The sequence below is a fragment of the Megascapheus bottae genome, chromosome 1 (genome assembly GCF_031878675.1).
Source record: "Megascapheus bottae isolate mThoBot1 chromosome 1, mThoBot2.hap1, whole genome shotgun sequence".
Taxonomy (NCBI): Eukaryota; Metazoa; Chordata; class Mammalia; order Rodentia; family Geomyidae; genus Megascapheus; species Megascapheus bottae.
Window position 1 is genome coordinate 65,557,677 of NC_143509.1, and position 15,285 is coordinate 65,572,961.

A 15,285-nucleotide genomic window follows, 5' to 3' on the forward strand; every position below is an offset into this window, starting at 1 on the left:
TCTGGAGCTGCCTGTCTGAGGCGAAAGCGCTAAGAAGGAAGTGGCAGAAGGACTGGGAAGGTGTAAGGAGAGGACTGCCAGGATGGGGAATGGCCTGCAGAGAATGGGCAGGTGAGTCTGCACTTCCTGCTGGGAGCAGGGGAGGGGGCAAAGGATACTCAAAGCGGGTGGGGAGGGGGACGTGGAGAAGGGAACGTGTAAGAATGTAGTGCCTTCTACATGACAGACACTCCACACAATTCCATGTAGGCTTTGCCTTTCGCCTAGAATCTGTGAGAGCTTGTGGAGAGAAGCCGAGGTGTAGGAAGACCCCTCTATTAAGTGTATGTAAGAGGGAGTGTCTGTGAACTAACCTGAAAATGGATCCACATGCCCAGCCTGGGGAGGGGCTGTTCTCCCACGCTCTTAATGCTCAAAAGTACTCAGCCTTAAGTTTCAAAATGAAGTGCACGGGGCCTGCCTGTGCAAAGCTTCATTCCATGTGCCCTCCCGAGCAGTTAAAAGCAGGTAGGAAGGGGTCTGAAGAGGCAGAGACTCACTTTCATGTTCCTTAAAGTGAGGGAGCTTTGTTTTCCCACTTTCAATGGGAATAAGAGAAAAATACCTACCTCACAGTATCCAAGATTACATGGAGCTTGCATAGTGCCTGACACATAGAAGGCATCAGTAATTAGCAGATACTCTCATTTTCTTGGACCGCCCTTTTCACTGATAGCAAAGCCATCATAATTAAAATAAGAACCATCAAAACCAAGGGAGTGGCTAGAGTATGAATGAATGACCTAGGGAGAATGGGCTAGTCAGAGGTCTTTGCAAGATTTTGTTTGATTCCCAGTGTCTCAGATCATACCACTCGAAAGTGGAACTGATAGTTTACCCAAGATGTCACTTACCAAAAGAAGACCTGAGGATGATAAGGCTTATTTCCTGTTCCTTTCTGGGAACTGGCATTGTTTGAGAGTTCTGGGGCTTCACAACTTATTGCTGATTTATTCTGGCATTCTTCTGTAAAATTATAAAATCACCATTTTAAATCCTGATGGGAGTTTTTCAAATGTAGGGACTGTTTCTTACTGTTTGTCCACTGTGTCACGAGTCCCTGGTTTCTGTTGCTGTTTCTGGTAGACCGCAGGCACTTGATAAGCATTAGTTGATTGGAAACTAAGAAAGAACCATCTAAAGATGAAAAATACAATGTAAGCACAGTGCAAATGAGAAAATAGTGATGGATATCATGTATGCAGTTTTGTTTTTCAGAACTTTGCTGTGAAGGGAAAGGTTGCAGCACTAGTGTATTCACTATAAAAATAGAAGGAATAAACATAAGATAATGATCTAAACTGGTAGTTTTATTTTCTGTATTTATCAACCATTTATCTTTCTTCATCTGTGAACTGCCAGTAATATCTTCTGCCCATTTTTGTATTAAACATTAGTCTAAACTTCAGCCTCATAAATGTTTTAAAAATCAAATTTCTAGTTTGTGTACCTCATGCCATCTAGGTATTTATAGGTTTTTGTTTTATTATATTTTAAAGACAAATTAAATCTAGAAAGCATTTATGGTTGTGTCATTGCATTTATGAAATTCTTTCCTCATCCTAAGACAAACCCGTACTTTTCGGGGGGGCAGTGCTGGGGCTTGAACTCAGAGCCTGAGCACTGTCCTTGGGCTTTTTCAAGGCTAGAGCTCTACCACTTAAGCCACAGGACCACTTCTGGCTTTTTCCATGTATGTGGTACCAAGGAATCGGATCTGGGTCTTCATGCATGCTGGACAAGCACTCTACCATAGGCCAAACTCCTGGCCACACCCATTTTTATGGTTTTTATTCTCTCTTATTTTTGATCCTACATATTCTATGTCTAGTACCAGATAGAACTTTTTTTCCAAATAATCTGTCAGTGGTTCAGCCCCATTATATTCATCTTAATTTAAAATGTTTCTCTCGATATGTTCAAAAGGCTTGTATTGACTTTGATATGATTGTCAGCTTTACCTCGTCATCAACCCATCAGCCCACTCACTTCCAATTCTCTCAACACAAAAGCTGGGGAAATACCTCCATAGAACAGAAGGACCTTCTCCTGCTCGGAAGTGTGTTCTGTTTTCCAAGGAAGAATCTGCCTGAGGAAAATGCAGACTCCCCCTTCATAGTTGTGCATTCTCAAAAACCTTGTCTTGTAATTCTGCCCTCAGTTTCCTAATTGGTAAAAAAAAAAAAAGGAAAATAATATCAACTTCAGAATTTTATTGTAGGATTAAAAGAAATATAACACATAAAATGCCTAGCCCAGAGTAAGCAGTGTTTGTTAGGGCTTTTTCTTTATACCCCCAACATCCAGTAAATGAAAAGATGGCTGTATAGAAATCCTACCTACCCAAACAAAAAATTAATGTATCTCTTTTAATTCATTGCTTTCTTCCTATTTATTTCTATGTTCTCTGTTTCTGGGTTTTCTGTATCTATTGCTTCCTGTAGCACACAGGAAATGCCAGTGGAGGATTTTAGGCCTCTCCTTACCTGTAACTATCCTTAGAGTTATGGTATGAATTCCTGAATATTTGGGATCATATTGGAGATCAGGGGGTACGGTCTGGAGAGGAAACCTTGGCCTATTATGATATGTTGAATTTCAGGTGTCAGCAGAACACTCAAGAGACATCATGGCATCTGAGATTCCAAAACAAGAAATGGAGAACACCCAGGTAAGACAATATTCAGCCCCATTGTTCAGGAATCTGTCAGGGGCTAGATTTCACACATCCCACAGCTAATAACCTATTGAAATTCAGTGTAGGTTGTAATTGAAGTTAATGTGAGGGTAGGACAAAAGACAACACAACCTTCAAACTTTGGACAGAAGATGTTTAACATTGCCAGAAGCCTAATGTATAACCTCTGGCGACTAAAAAATAAGATACATGAGTCCTGATGGACCCTTTATAAAATAACAGTCTTAAATATGCTTGTGTTTTTGTTTGCCTACATTAAGTTCCACCCAGCCATGTCATTTTTATACTGGGGTTTCTATTTCTGATGTGGTCGTAATACCAGTGTCACAATTACCTGAAGGTTTGTGGAAAAGCCCTTAAATTTACGCTGATATATTATCAAACTAATGCAGACTCATCAGTCCTTTCTGATTTGCCCTTCTGACTTTCAAGTCTTAAAGACTTCCCTCTAAGAAAAGCATCATATAATTTAGAACTAATGTATTAGAGTCTAAGAATCCTAAAATGTGGCAATGCTGGTAGTCCTGTGGCCTGTACAGTTAATTGAATTTTTACCTTCTTTCAGAAGAAGCTTTTGGGGGGAAAAAAAAACCAAAACAAAGCAAAACAAAACAAAATACCAAAGCTATGTTATGAATTGGAGCTAAGTGATTCTCTCCAACTGGAATAATTTCTTGAGCATGAGCTGAAAATCATATATTGTACAAAGTAAGACTGATCATCTATAACTTATTATCTAATTTATTTTTTAATGATCGCAAGGGTATCATAACAAGGCAGCCAAGGAGTGCAATGTGGAATTGTTTTGTGGGCTGAAGTCATAGGGTTCATCTAATCTGATTCATGGAATGCATCTAAACTCATCCCAAACCAGAACATCCAGAGTGAAATGCAAGATGAGTCACAGGCAAGTTATCTGGAAGAAATGATCAGCTTAAAAATAGCTTTTGCTGGGGCTGGGAGTTTGGCCTAGTGGTAGAGTGCTTTCCTAGGATGCAAGAAGATTCCTCAGTACCACATACATAGAAAAAAGCTGGAAGTGGTGCTGTGACTCAAGTGGTAGAGCTCTAGCCTTGAGAAAAGTTCAAGGACAGTGCTCAGGCCGTGAGTTCAAGCCCCATGACTGGCAAAAACAAAAACAAAATAGCTTTTTCCAGTCAGACACCCGTGTCACGCCTATAATCCTAGCTACTCAGGAGACGGAGATTTGAGGATGGCGGTTGGAAGCCAGCCCAGACAAGACAGTCCTCGAGACTCTTATCGCCAATAAACTACTCAGAAGAGGCTCGAGATGGTGAGATGGCTCAAGTGGTAGAGTGCTACCTTTGAGCCAAAAGAGGCTCCACAGTGCTCAGACCCTGAGTTAAAGCCCAAAAACCAGCAAAATAAAAAAAGCTTTTACCCAAAGCTTTATACAAGATAAGCAGTTTATATATCTCCTCATTTTGTAAAATAAGTTGTGACTCAATTTGCTTAGCGTTATGGATCCAGTAATTCAGAATCTACCATCTCCTTTCATCTCACTCTCATATCCTCTTAGAGAACCTAGTTTCTTAGCATTGGTCAAACTCAGTAGTTTCCTTCTGATGTTGTTTAATAGCAGAAGTGGGGAATATAAGCAAATGGCTTAAAGAGCACTGAAGGTGGCCTGAAGAAGAGGGAGAACTGTAATCACGCTCTCGGCCTTAAGGCTCTGATGGTGCACAGATTGCATGCTGATAGAACTCCTGCAATCAAACCAATAGTGAAAGCCATGTTCACATGTTCAGTCCTTTCCTCTTTCTATTCTTCTCAGGAGTTCCAGAGGAAAGCTCACTGACAGGGCCATTTTTGAGTGGTGCTTTCCACATGCTTTTATGTAATGTAACTGGTACATATAGAGGTTTATAAACGGCTTTCCTATTCAATCATAGAGAAAGTTGACTAGGCCTGATTCAGAAAGAATGAGACTTTAGCCCAGCTATCTGACTGCTGAGAAATTCCAAGCCTATCTACCATAAAATGTGGAAGTCCAAGACTTAGCTACACTGTTGGAATCAAGGTGATAGATCTAATGATCATCCGTTCCAGCTAGGCTGGCTTTGTTCTTGGCTACTTGTTCTTTTGTTTATATCTTCCTCAAACATTTATAGGAAACCTGCTTACTGAATTTCAGATGGTATCACCTATGCTAGTGGGTACATACTGCCATGGTAGTTAAATCTGGTCCTCGAGTTCTAAAACAGGATGTAGTTGAGTGAACAGAAAATCATAAGGCAGTACAATAGAGTTCAACAAATAGTGAAATCTTGAATTAAGTGACTTCTCAAGTGTCCACACATTTATGCCTTGATTTCCTAGGGACAAGTATTGGGCTCTTTGTCACGAATGAATGATGTAAATACCTGGAACTAGGAGTGAGAAGAGGGAAGTCATTTTTTTTCCCTAAGTAAAAACAGTATCAGCTTCATCCCAGGAAGGAGGTGACCAGGTCACATACAATAAGTGCTTACTCAGGAAACAAAACGTTTCACCTAGAAGTGGCAAAATGGCTACCTGAAGAAAGCTGCAGATGCCAGGCTTGTGACTTTGTGTCATTTCTTCTGTGTGTTTTAGATGCGGGTGTTTCTGCATCCTGTGGTAAGTGGAGAGTTTTCTCTTAGGAGACCTTTTCCTCTGTATGGTTTCAACATGCTATCTGCCCTTGACAGCCAGCTTTCCATGCCACAGCTGAAGCTGAAGCCTGGCACGAAGCCCCAGATATAGTCAGTGACAGTCAATGGGGGAGCGACCTTGTGTATCTGCTGAGAATCAGGAACCATTACCTCATGGGTGGTAGACTCCCCTCACGTGGGTGAAACTCAGACACGTCCGTGTCCTTTGCACAGAGAGCAAACAGTCCAAATAACACCTTGTCTAAATGGAGACACCATTTTTAAGAGATGCTTAATGTAAATAGTTAATGACTATGTGACCGGTAGTGACATGAACCTGACAGCAAAGCAGAACCTATCCTTATAGCAAATATGTCTTTTATCGCATGAGATATACAGAGTTTTTCCAGGGGTCTTCTGCAAAGTATTCCTAATGGATGGTATTTTTTTGTTGTTGTGGGGGGGGAAGGAGAGATTATACAGTAAGACTGAGATTAAAGATAATCCTGGTTCATCAAATTATATTCTGTAACTCAAACTGGTAGTTTTCCAGAAACTTTCTCCAAAAATGCAACTTATTATGACAGTATATTTCTCCTTCTATAAGTATTATCCATATTAGACTTATAAAAGGAAGGGGAAGGAGAGAGAGAAAACATTTAGGATATATTTCTACTTGGCCACCTATCATATTTTCAGGTTTTTGTTCTGCTATTTTATATGCTGAAAGGGGGATTTTAAAAGGCATATAATCCAGGTACTGGTAGCTCATTCTGTTATACTGAACTCAGAAAGCTGAGTTCTGAGGATCACAGTTCAAAGCCAGATGGACAGGAAAGTTCCTGAGACTTGTATCTCCAATTAACCACCAAAAACCTGCAAGTGGAGGTATGACACAAGTGGTAGATTGCCAGCTTTGACCAGAAACAAACAAACAACAAAAAAACCTAAGGGATAATGCCCTAGTACTGCACAAAAAGGAGGAGGAAAGGAAAGATCAGAGTGGAAAAGAAAAGCATGTAATTTTAACAATTAGAATTGAGTTTCCCCTGGTGTGGCAGGTGGTAGACACCTGTAATCCCAGCACTAAGAAAGCCAAGCAGAAGGATCCCAAGTCCTAGACTTGGGTTACCTAGTGAGCAACTCAAAAGAACAATAGGCAATTTTTGACTAAGATACATTTTCATAGGTTAGTATCATTTCTTTTAAGAGTCTATGGGTAGTTATATAAGCAATTTACTTTCCTCTTTCATTTTACAGGAAAAAAGTATACACTTTGAAATCAAGACAAAGCTCCCCAAAGGGAAGTAAGTCTGCTTCCCTATCATTGTCACTCATGGTGGACATATATCTCCACACTGTCTCTGCTCTCTACTTCTAAGCCCTGTGGGCAGACTTATGCACTTATGGCATCCAATTGCACAGCTCTTATCCCACTCTCCTGTGAGCTCAGCGGGGTGGTGAGGTTGGCTGATGATACCCACATCCCCCAGTCGGAACCCATCTGGTCAGGAGACGGAGGAATTAACTAGAGCCAACAAATGTGAAAGATGAAGATGAAAGGCACTGCTAAGGGACTGCAATAAAATTGGGCAGGGGAAGGGAAGTAAGATTTGGGTTCTTCCCTTGGGAGTAAGGAAAGGTGCTGAGGGGTTTCTCACTGGGAAAGATAGGATCACATCTGCACTAGGAGATCACGGATTGCTGTGTGGAGACATGGTGGCTGGAGTGTCAGAATCCTTTGGGAGGCACATCGCGAGAGACCGATCTCTCCTTGAAGTTAAGAAGGGGAAAACAATCAAGGAGAGGATGGTAAAGAGCAAGCATCCCAAGGAAGAGAGTACTTACTGAAGTGTAGGACCGACGACAGGCCACAGCATTTCTAAAGAAGAGAAGGAAGAAATCTTGTCTTTGCCTTCCTGGATGTAAAGACTAAGTTGTTGTTCATTATTTCATACACTGAATTTATTGTCAAAACCTCAAAGAAAGGAGATAAGAAAGGGCTTGAAATGAAAAGGGTTCTTATCTTGTAGTGATGATCTCTTTTTGAAAATACAGACTTCCAGGACAGATCACTAGTGCAGGTCAAGGCAGAAAGCTTTTAAGTCTTCGAAGACAACACAGTCACTCTCTGTACCCACAGGGGATTGATTCCAGGAGTCCTGGTGGATACCCAACTCCACACAGGCTCAAGTTCCTATCAAAATGATGGAATCTTCATTTGCATATAATCTATACAGTCATTCTATGTGCTTTATTTTTAATTGTGATAGTTCCATACATACATTTAATATATTTTATTGTATCTACTACTCTGTCTTAGCTCCTTTTTTGCACTCTCCTTTTTAAAAAAAAATCTAACAACTCTTAAATGGGTTTTATTATAACCAAGTATATACTTAGATCCTATATTTTATCTCACCTTCTGCTTTCTCCATTTCCTCTGTTGCTAGTTCCTCCTACTGTATAGTTCTACATATTGTTTGTGTCTGCTTTTTTTTTAATCTGCTTTCCATGTATGAGAAAACACATTCAGTATTTGTCTCTTAGAGCCAGTCTTATTTCACTTAATATTACAATTTCTAGATCCATATATTTTCCTGCACATGACATGCTTTCCTTCTTTATGATTGAATAATACTGCATTGGATAAGGGCATGCATGAATCACATTTTCTTTCTATGCTCATCTACTGATGAGTATGTAATGTGGCAATTATGAATAGTGCCAAGATAAATATGGGTACCTCTATTATTACACAGTAGATTTTAAAAACTAACAAAACAGCTGGGTTGGGCCAAGAGTTTGGCCTAGTGGTAGAGGGCTTGCCTAGCATGCATGAAGACCTAAGTTTGATTCCTCGGTATCACATACATAGAAAAAAGCCAGAAGTGGTACTGTGGCTCAAGTGATAGAGCTCTAGCCTTGAGAAAGCCCAAGGACAGTGCTCAGGCCCTGAGTTCAAGCCCCAGAACTGGCAAAAAAAAAAAAAAGCTAGATACTATACATCGATAAGTAATCTAACTCTCTCAGCTGGAACCATTGTAATCCAGGAACAGTGAACAGCAACAGCAAGAAACCCTCATCTCTATCAGAAAGAAAAGTGATAAAAGACCCTGGGTGCCAAAACCCAGAGACCATGTTCTTGTCATGTAATTAGAGAAGTCTTGCTTGGCCATGACATTTATGAAGCTGTGAGAATGAGAAGAAATGTATATCCATATGTGTTATGGGAATCTCCATGAATACATCTGCCTTTTTTTGTGTGTCATGGGGCTTAAATTCGGCCTGGGCACTGTCCCTGAGCTCTTCAGCTCAAGGCTACTGACCTATCCTTGAGCCAAGCCTCACTTCCCATTTTCTAGAGGTGAATTGGAGATAAGTCTCTGGACCTTTTGTGCCCCGGCTGGCTTTGAACCTTGATCCTCAGATCTCAGGCTCTCGAGTAGCCAGGATTGCAGGCATGAGCCACCGCGCCAGGCTACATCTCTCTACATCTGTCTTCTATAAGGGACACATGCTTACTTATGCAGTGAGCGGGCCACTTTGAAAAAGCCAGCAAATATGTTCATGTGCCTCACTGCTGTATCAACGGAGCAAATTTTTGGAGTAAATTGAAAACTTGGCCTGCTGTGTTGCCTCTGCCAGCAGCTTTAAAAGGAAGGAGCTCCTCTCCTAAATTCCCTTGAGCTCCAAGCTCCACACCACACACGATTTCCTGTTGCCTACAGCCCAAACCACGCCCTCTACTGCATGGTCCCTCCCAGGCGCTGGTCCTATCTGTGCGGGCCTGTATGCCTCTGGAGGACAGGATTGTTTCTGATGCTTTTTTCTCTCCAGTGGCTTATGAGGAGTAGGAATGTGGTGTACAATGGTTAAAGAAAGAGAAGAGAAGCCAGGAGCTGTGGCTCATGCCTGTTATCCTAGCTACTCAGGAGGCTGAGATTTTAGGATTGTGGTTCAAAGCCAGCCTGGGCACTAAAGACTGTGAGACTCTTATCTCCAATGAACCACTAGAAAACAGGAAGTGGCTCTGTGGCTCAAGGGGTGAGGCGGTAGCCTTGAGCTGAAGAGCTCAGGGACAATGCCCAGGGCCAGACCCCAAGCCCCACGACCAACAAAAAAAGAAAAAAAGAAAGAGAAGGAAGGAGTAGGATTTCTTACCTGATAATTCATGAAGTTCTGACTGAGCAAGTTCTATTTCTTCTTGAAATGACCTTGTTACTCCCCAAATAACTGTTGTCTATCTGAAAATGCTCGAAGGGTTGCCCAGCTTTCTCCAGACGCTCTTGTTGCTCAGACTTTAGTCCCTACTCCCTGTCTAATCTCTCCATGACTTGAAATTCATTCACTGTATTTTCTTTCTGCAGATGAAAGAGTGACTTCTGCGCCCATCCAGGTAATAAGATCCTTTCTGACCCTAATATGGAAGAAAGGTCTAACATGCCAGGGCTGCATGACCAGTACACAGGGCCTGGTGGCAGATTCAGAAGCATCTCTGCTGTACAGCCTATCTAAAAAAGTGAACACAGTATCTATTTATGAAAGACAACATGCTGTGTGTTTGACACAAATCATTTCATGGGAAAACTAAGACATCAGGAGATGTACTCCAAAGCTAGACAAATGTAAAGCTAAAATTCAAATCCTAGGCTCACGACAGACACAAGTTTATTCCTTTGCTCCTTCCTGCCTCTGCTTTTAGGTCTCCAGTCCACCATTGACCTTCCCTTGATTTGTTTCCTTTTAAAAAATATTGTGATGATAATCTCTGCATTGAGTAGTTATATCTCTTTTAAGAAAGGGCTGCCCCCCCCATTTGTAAGGAAATGGAAAGACTTAGAAAAAAATCATATTAAGCTGACTCAAAGGAACATAGGCTAAATGGATTCTCTCATTTGTCATAATCAGTAGAAACCTTGGGTTCTCCTAGCAGAGATTTACAATAGAGCAAAACCTAGATACATAAGGTCATATAGGATGATGCTAAATGAAAGGACCTCCAGGATATAGAAACAAAAGCCACATAATGAGTGATTGTTGTCCTTGATATACTGTTATCTCTCATCTCTTTTGCTGTCCCTTGGTTATTTCATATTGTTACCGGATTTTACCTTGTTATCTGATATATTGTATATATGCTTATTTGGTTATTTGAAATCGGATAGGGTAGGGGGGAAAACAAGATGAGGGGTGGGGGTGGGGAAGGAAAATGGGGACCAAGACATGAGAAAGGTTATCAAGGTTTGTGCAGTAATGCACCTTCTATCTAGTGAATATAATGTAACCTTCTATGAATTACAATAAAAATATATGAAAAAAACTGAAGGGCTGCCCCCAGGATGTTGGGACACTAAGAAGCATCTTGAGTGGTCAGGGGCCATACTCTCAAAACTCAGTGTGAAGACAAGGGCAAGAGGCTACCTCTTGATGATGCATTTCCTTCGACCTTTCTATTTGCAGAGTATTGCTCACCAGACCCCGGAAGAAGAGCTCTGCTACATCTTTATCAACCACAGGGCATTAAGGAGGCAGCCATCAAGGAATTGTGTTGAGGAATACTACGAGAACGTTTCCTACAAAACTGAGAGGGTCAGGGAGTCTTTGGGAGTGACTGAGACTGAATATTCACTTGTCCGTGTGCCTTCCAGCCCCAGGCATCCAGCACACCCAGAAAGTGACTATGAGCTTCTCATGCCTAGCAAAATCTCTCGCTCTCCACACCAGTCATGGCCACGCCCAGCCTCTTATGAGACTCAACACTCCCAATTCCCAGTGAAATGACTGGACTAGAATTCACTAGACACCAGCAAATAAAAGTAAAGGACGGTAAATACAGGCAGGAAACACGAACCTCTCCATCTTGCTTCTTCTACAAGAACTCTTCAGAGAAAGGGCTGCCATCCACTGAACTGTTTAGATCCTGCTCAGTGTCTAACATCTGCAAATCCACCACTGTTTGAGAAAGAAGGTGCCATCTTTGGATTGAAGTGGTATTGCAAGTTCTTTGTAGTGGAAGAGGCTTCCCAATCTGTTACAGCTGGGCCCTCCTCCAAAGGCTGGTTTTCTGCCTGTGCTCTTATAAAATATACCCATAATTGTCCTCTGAAGTTGGAGGAAGCATATATATCAACTTAAATATCCCTAAGGGGGAACTCATCACAGTGACCTTCTAGCTCAGCCCAATTCCCCACAGGAGCCTGTGATGTCCCTCTTACTCTAGAAGCAGGTCCTTCAAACAGGGTTTGTGGACTCCCTAGCCCCCCTAGGCTGGCTAATTATGAGCTGAGTCAAGGGATTCAAGTACAAGTTTTTAATATGATTTTCTATTGTAATGTAGAGATTGAAACTCACGGCTCTATGAATGCTAAGCAAATGATCTGACACTAAGACACAACCCCTACGCCTCTCAAAAATCTTAGTAAGACAATCATAACACCAGAGAATGATGTAGCAGAAAGAATTTTAAAGATACTTTAAGTCTGGTGAGTTGTTTTGTTTTGCTGAGAGGGGAGTTCTCGAAGATAATAATTTGCTCAATGATACATTGCACTAAACGAGCTTGATTTTATTTTCTTTTTATTGTAAAGGTGACTTACAGAGCGGTTACAGTTACATAAGACAGGAAATGAATATACATCATTACCCCTCCCTCATTTTCTCCTGCTATCTCTCCCTTCCCCCGATTCCCCTCCCCACCAAGTTTTAAAGTTAATTCCCAACAGGGTCTTGTGTTGCACTGGTTTACCCTTTGTCCAGTCTAGTACCAATTCTATATACTAAAAGAGCCTCTAGCGTTCAGAAGATGTCTCAACATTATGCTGTGTATCATATATGAATAAAATATCTACATGGGGAAAATACCACCTGCATACTCTTTCTTTAATGAACATTCTTGTGTATGCTGGTTTGGGGAGGAGGGTGTTAACTCAAGACCTGAACACTATTCCTGAGCTTTTTTGCTCAAGGCTACTGCTCTACCACTTGAGCCACAGCCTCACCTTTACATTTTTGGTGGTTGATGAAGAGTCTCACAGACTTGCCTGCCAGGGTGGCTTTGATGCACAATCCTCAGATCTCAGCCTCCTGAGTAGCTACATTATATGCATGAGCCGCCAGTCGCTAGCCCTCTATGTATTCTATCATTCGTTTTCCCTCATATTTTCTTTAGAATTTCTAGAATTATATCTAGTCCTAAGTCCCACAAATTATAGCCCATTATCCACTTTGTAAATCAATATACTATACTTATAACTGTACAATATAACTACACTTATTTGTTGTTCAAACACAGTAGACTATTTCTGTATTCTGTCCTCTACTTGCCATTTTTATTTAACTCACAACACTCTCCCAGTCCTAGAGGCATTAAAATAGCAAGTGGATCACTGCCACAAGCATCAAATTCATTATGTAGTTGATTACTACTTTGTTCTCAGAGCTAAATAACTTTACTATTTAAATTTTTCTGGGACTAGAGATATAGTTTAGTGTTAAATCCCTTGCCTAAAATGCACAAAAAATTACACATACATACATGCATACATGTATATTACTATATATTTATGTATACACATTTATATTTATACATGTACTATATATAGGCATACTATATAGAGTGAATGTATACTCTGCATACTATATAGAGTATGCATCATGCATGTAGTACATATACATATATAAACATATGTATGTATAAGTGTGTGTGTGTATATATATGTATATATATATATATATATGGAGAGAGAGAGAAAGAGAGAGAGAGAGTAAATGCCCAATGAGAAATCCAGTGGCTTGAAGTTGACTGAGTCAACCAGATTGTTGAGTCCTCAGCCAGTTGATGGTAAGAGCTGATCACATCTCATTATGTTGCTAATTACCTATTTATAGTAGATCCCCCCCCCCCCGCCTACAAACACACACACACACACACACACACACACACACACACGCAGGAAATCTTTAACCAGAATTTACTCTGGTTCAAGGAGAGGTGTTTTGGGTAGCCGGGAATATTGTTTAAGACATAACATGGCCTATGAAAAATAGTGTTGGACCCAAAATAGTTATCAGGAATTAAATCCTCTTTCTCCCTCTGTTCTGTATCCTTGAATTGATTTTTGCAAGGTCTGTTTTCCAACCATAAATGAGAACATAATCTTATACCTGCAAATGATCTGTCATAGATCCTGAATATAAATAAGCAAATCAAAGAGTAAAGAGAAACTAAAATATTTTATCATATATGGAGACAAACATGCTGATACATTTGATGATTCAAAAGCTAGAAACAACAATCCAGTATGTTTATCTTAAAATTTTTAACATGGGTGCTAAACCACTATATAAGTTATTTGGTGAAATATTCCTAGTAGAGTATAAGCTAGATTTGAATCTTATCCTGTGAAAACTACCTATACCAGATGGGGTAACTTATCACAATCATATTAAGTACAAAATACTTAGCCAAGATCAAATTAAGTATAAATTCTTGGACAAAGAATCAATCATCTTATACTGAAATTAGGAAGATTATAAAAGGGCATTATTTTTTAACAAGAAAGGTATTTGAGAGGGCTTCAAAATACTTACCCCAGTATGTACATAATTTATTAGTCAAAAATAATAATTTGAGAGAAAAATGAAAAATATATAGTAAGTACCATATAGACTCCTGTTTCTTATAGATGGATGACTCTTAAGATTAAGGGGAAGTTTTCTGCTCTTTTAAAAAATATTACATATGTCTTTAGTTTGTACCTCTTCTCCTTCCTCTATTCTCATGAGTCATAGATTGGGTTTTTTGATAGTCTTAGAGATCTCCCATGTTGTATTCAAATTCTTTCGTATTTTCCCTGTGTCTTTGATTAATTAGTCTACTACTTCTGACCTATCTTCAGTCCTTGATGCTTTGTTTTCCACTTGTTCCATCCTGTTAGTAGGTATCTGAGCTGAGTTTTTTATATGAGTAAATGAGTTTTTCATTAGTTTGCAGATACTTGTTGAAATCATACAATACACCAGGTTTTAGTCTTACTATACGGTTACTAAAAACTCATCTCCTGTAACCAAATAAGTGTATTTTTTTTCTTTTTTTCTTTTTTTTTTTTTTTACCAGATCCCGTCTCAGGTTTATTGGTAGAAATGACACCGGCCACTGGCCCCCTGAAGACGGAGGCCAGGGAGCCACAGCAGTCCTTTCCTCACCAGCAGACGGAGGGCTTCATTGTGAGGCCTTCGCAGGGCCCTTGGCACCCTTAGGTGCTGCGGCCTGGGCACCCTTAGGTGCTGCAGCCTGGGCACCCTTAGAAGCTGGGGCCTGGACACCCTTAGGAGATGCGGCCTGGGCCTGGGCCTGGGCTGGAGTGGCAGCTGGAGCCTGGGCTTTGGCTTGTGCCTTGGCCTGCGCCTTGGCCTGCACCTTGGCTTTGGCCTTGGCCCTGGCCTTGGGCCCGGTGAGCCTGCTGCCCTTGGCAATGTAAGCCTGGATGCGCTTGCCCAGCTTGGGGTGGGCGATGTAGGCAAGTCGCTGGAGCTTGTGCATGGCCTGCTTGGGGAGCTTGTGTTTGTTGCTCACTATTTTGGGCTTCACCAGGGTCTTGACGGCCTCGGCCCTCGCGCTCAGGGCCTTGGAGTTGTTGGCCTGCATCTTCTTAAAGCCCTTCTTGTTGTGCTTCTTAGCAAAACGCAGGTTCCTCAGGAACTTGGGGTCCACCCCCTTCAGAGACTCATATCTTTGTGATCTGGGTTTCTTAATGCCATTTCTGGGACTGGTTGTGCATAGTGTAGTTCTTGGACTTGGCCATGTCGGAAGCGTCAACTCTCAGGAGCCGCTCGTGTGTTTTTTTTCAAACACCTCAAAATGTTTATGTCATGCAGGTTAATTCTTTCCATACTAATCAGGCCAAAAATTCC

At 41.0% G+C, this 15,285-nt stretch overlaps 1 protein-coding gene and 1 pseudogene across 1 annotated transcript; one reads left to right on the plus strand and one right to left on the minus strand.

The window, feature by feature from the left end:
* The first annotated feature begins 48 nt into the window (after positions 1-48).
* On the plus strand, positions 49-11,154 carry Gcsam (germinal center associated signaling and motility). Its single transcript, XM_090330882.1, has 6 exons — positions 49-111; positions 2,642-2,710; positions 5,333-5,356; positions 6,631-6,677; positions 9,741-9,769; positions 10,834-11,154. The coding sequence occupies exons 1-6, from the start codon at positions 83-85 to the stop codon at positions 11,152-11,154; spliced, it is 519 nt and encodes a 172-aa protein (XP_090187008.1). The 5' UTR covers positions 49-82.
* Positions 11,155-14,454: 3,300 nt separating this feature from the next.
* On the minus strand, positions 14,455-15,176 carry LOC150069353 (large ribosomal subunit protein eL29-like; annotated as a pseudogene).
* Between the last annotated feature and the right edge of the window lie 109 nt (positions 15,177-15,285).

What these genes read in the sequence shown, in the direction of transcription:
- Gcsam (XM_090330882.1), top strand. Translation starts at nt 83, where the DNA reads ATGGGGAATGGCCTGCAGAGAATGGGCAG. An exon ending in AAGAAATGGAGAACACCCAG is followed by an intron (nt 2,711 to 5,332) that starts GTAAGACAATAT and finishes TGTGTGTTTTAG; the next exon opens with ATGCGGGTGTTTCTGCATCC. An exon ending in TGACTTCTGCGCCCATCCAG is followed by an intron (nt 9,770 to 10,833) that starts GTAATAAGATCC and finishes TTCTATTTGCAG; the next exon opens with AGTATTGCTCACCAGACCCC.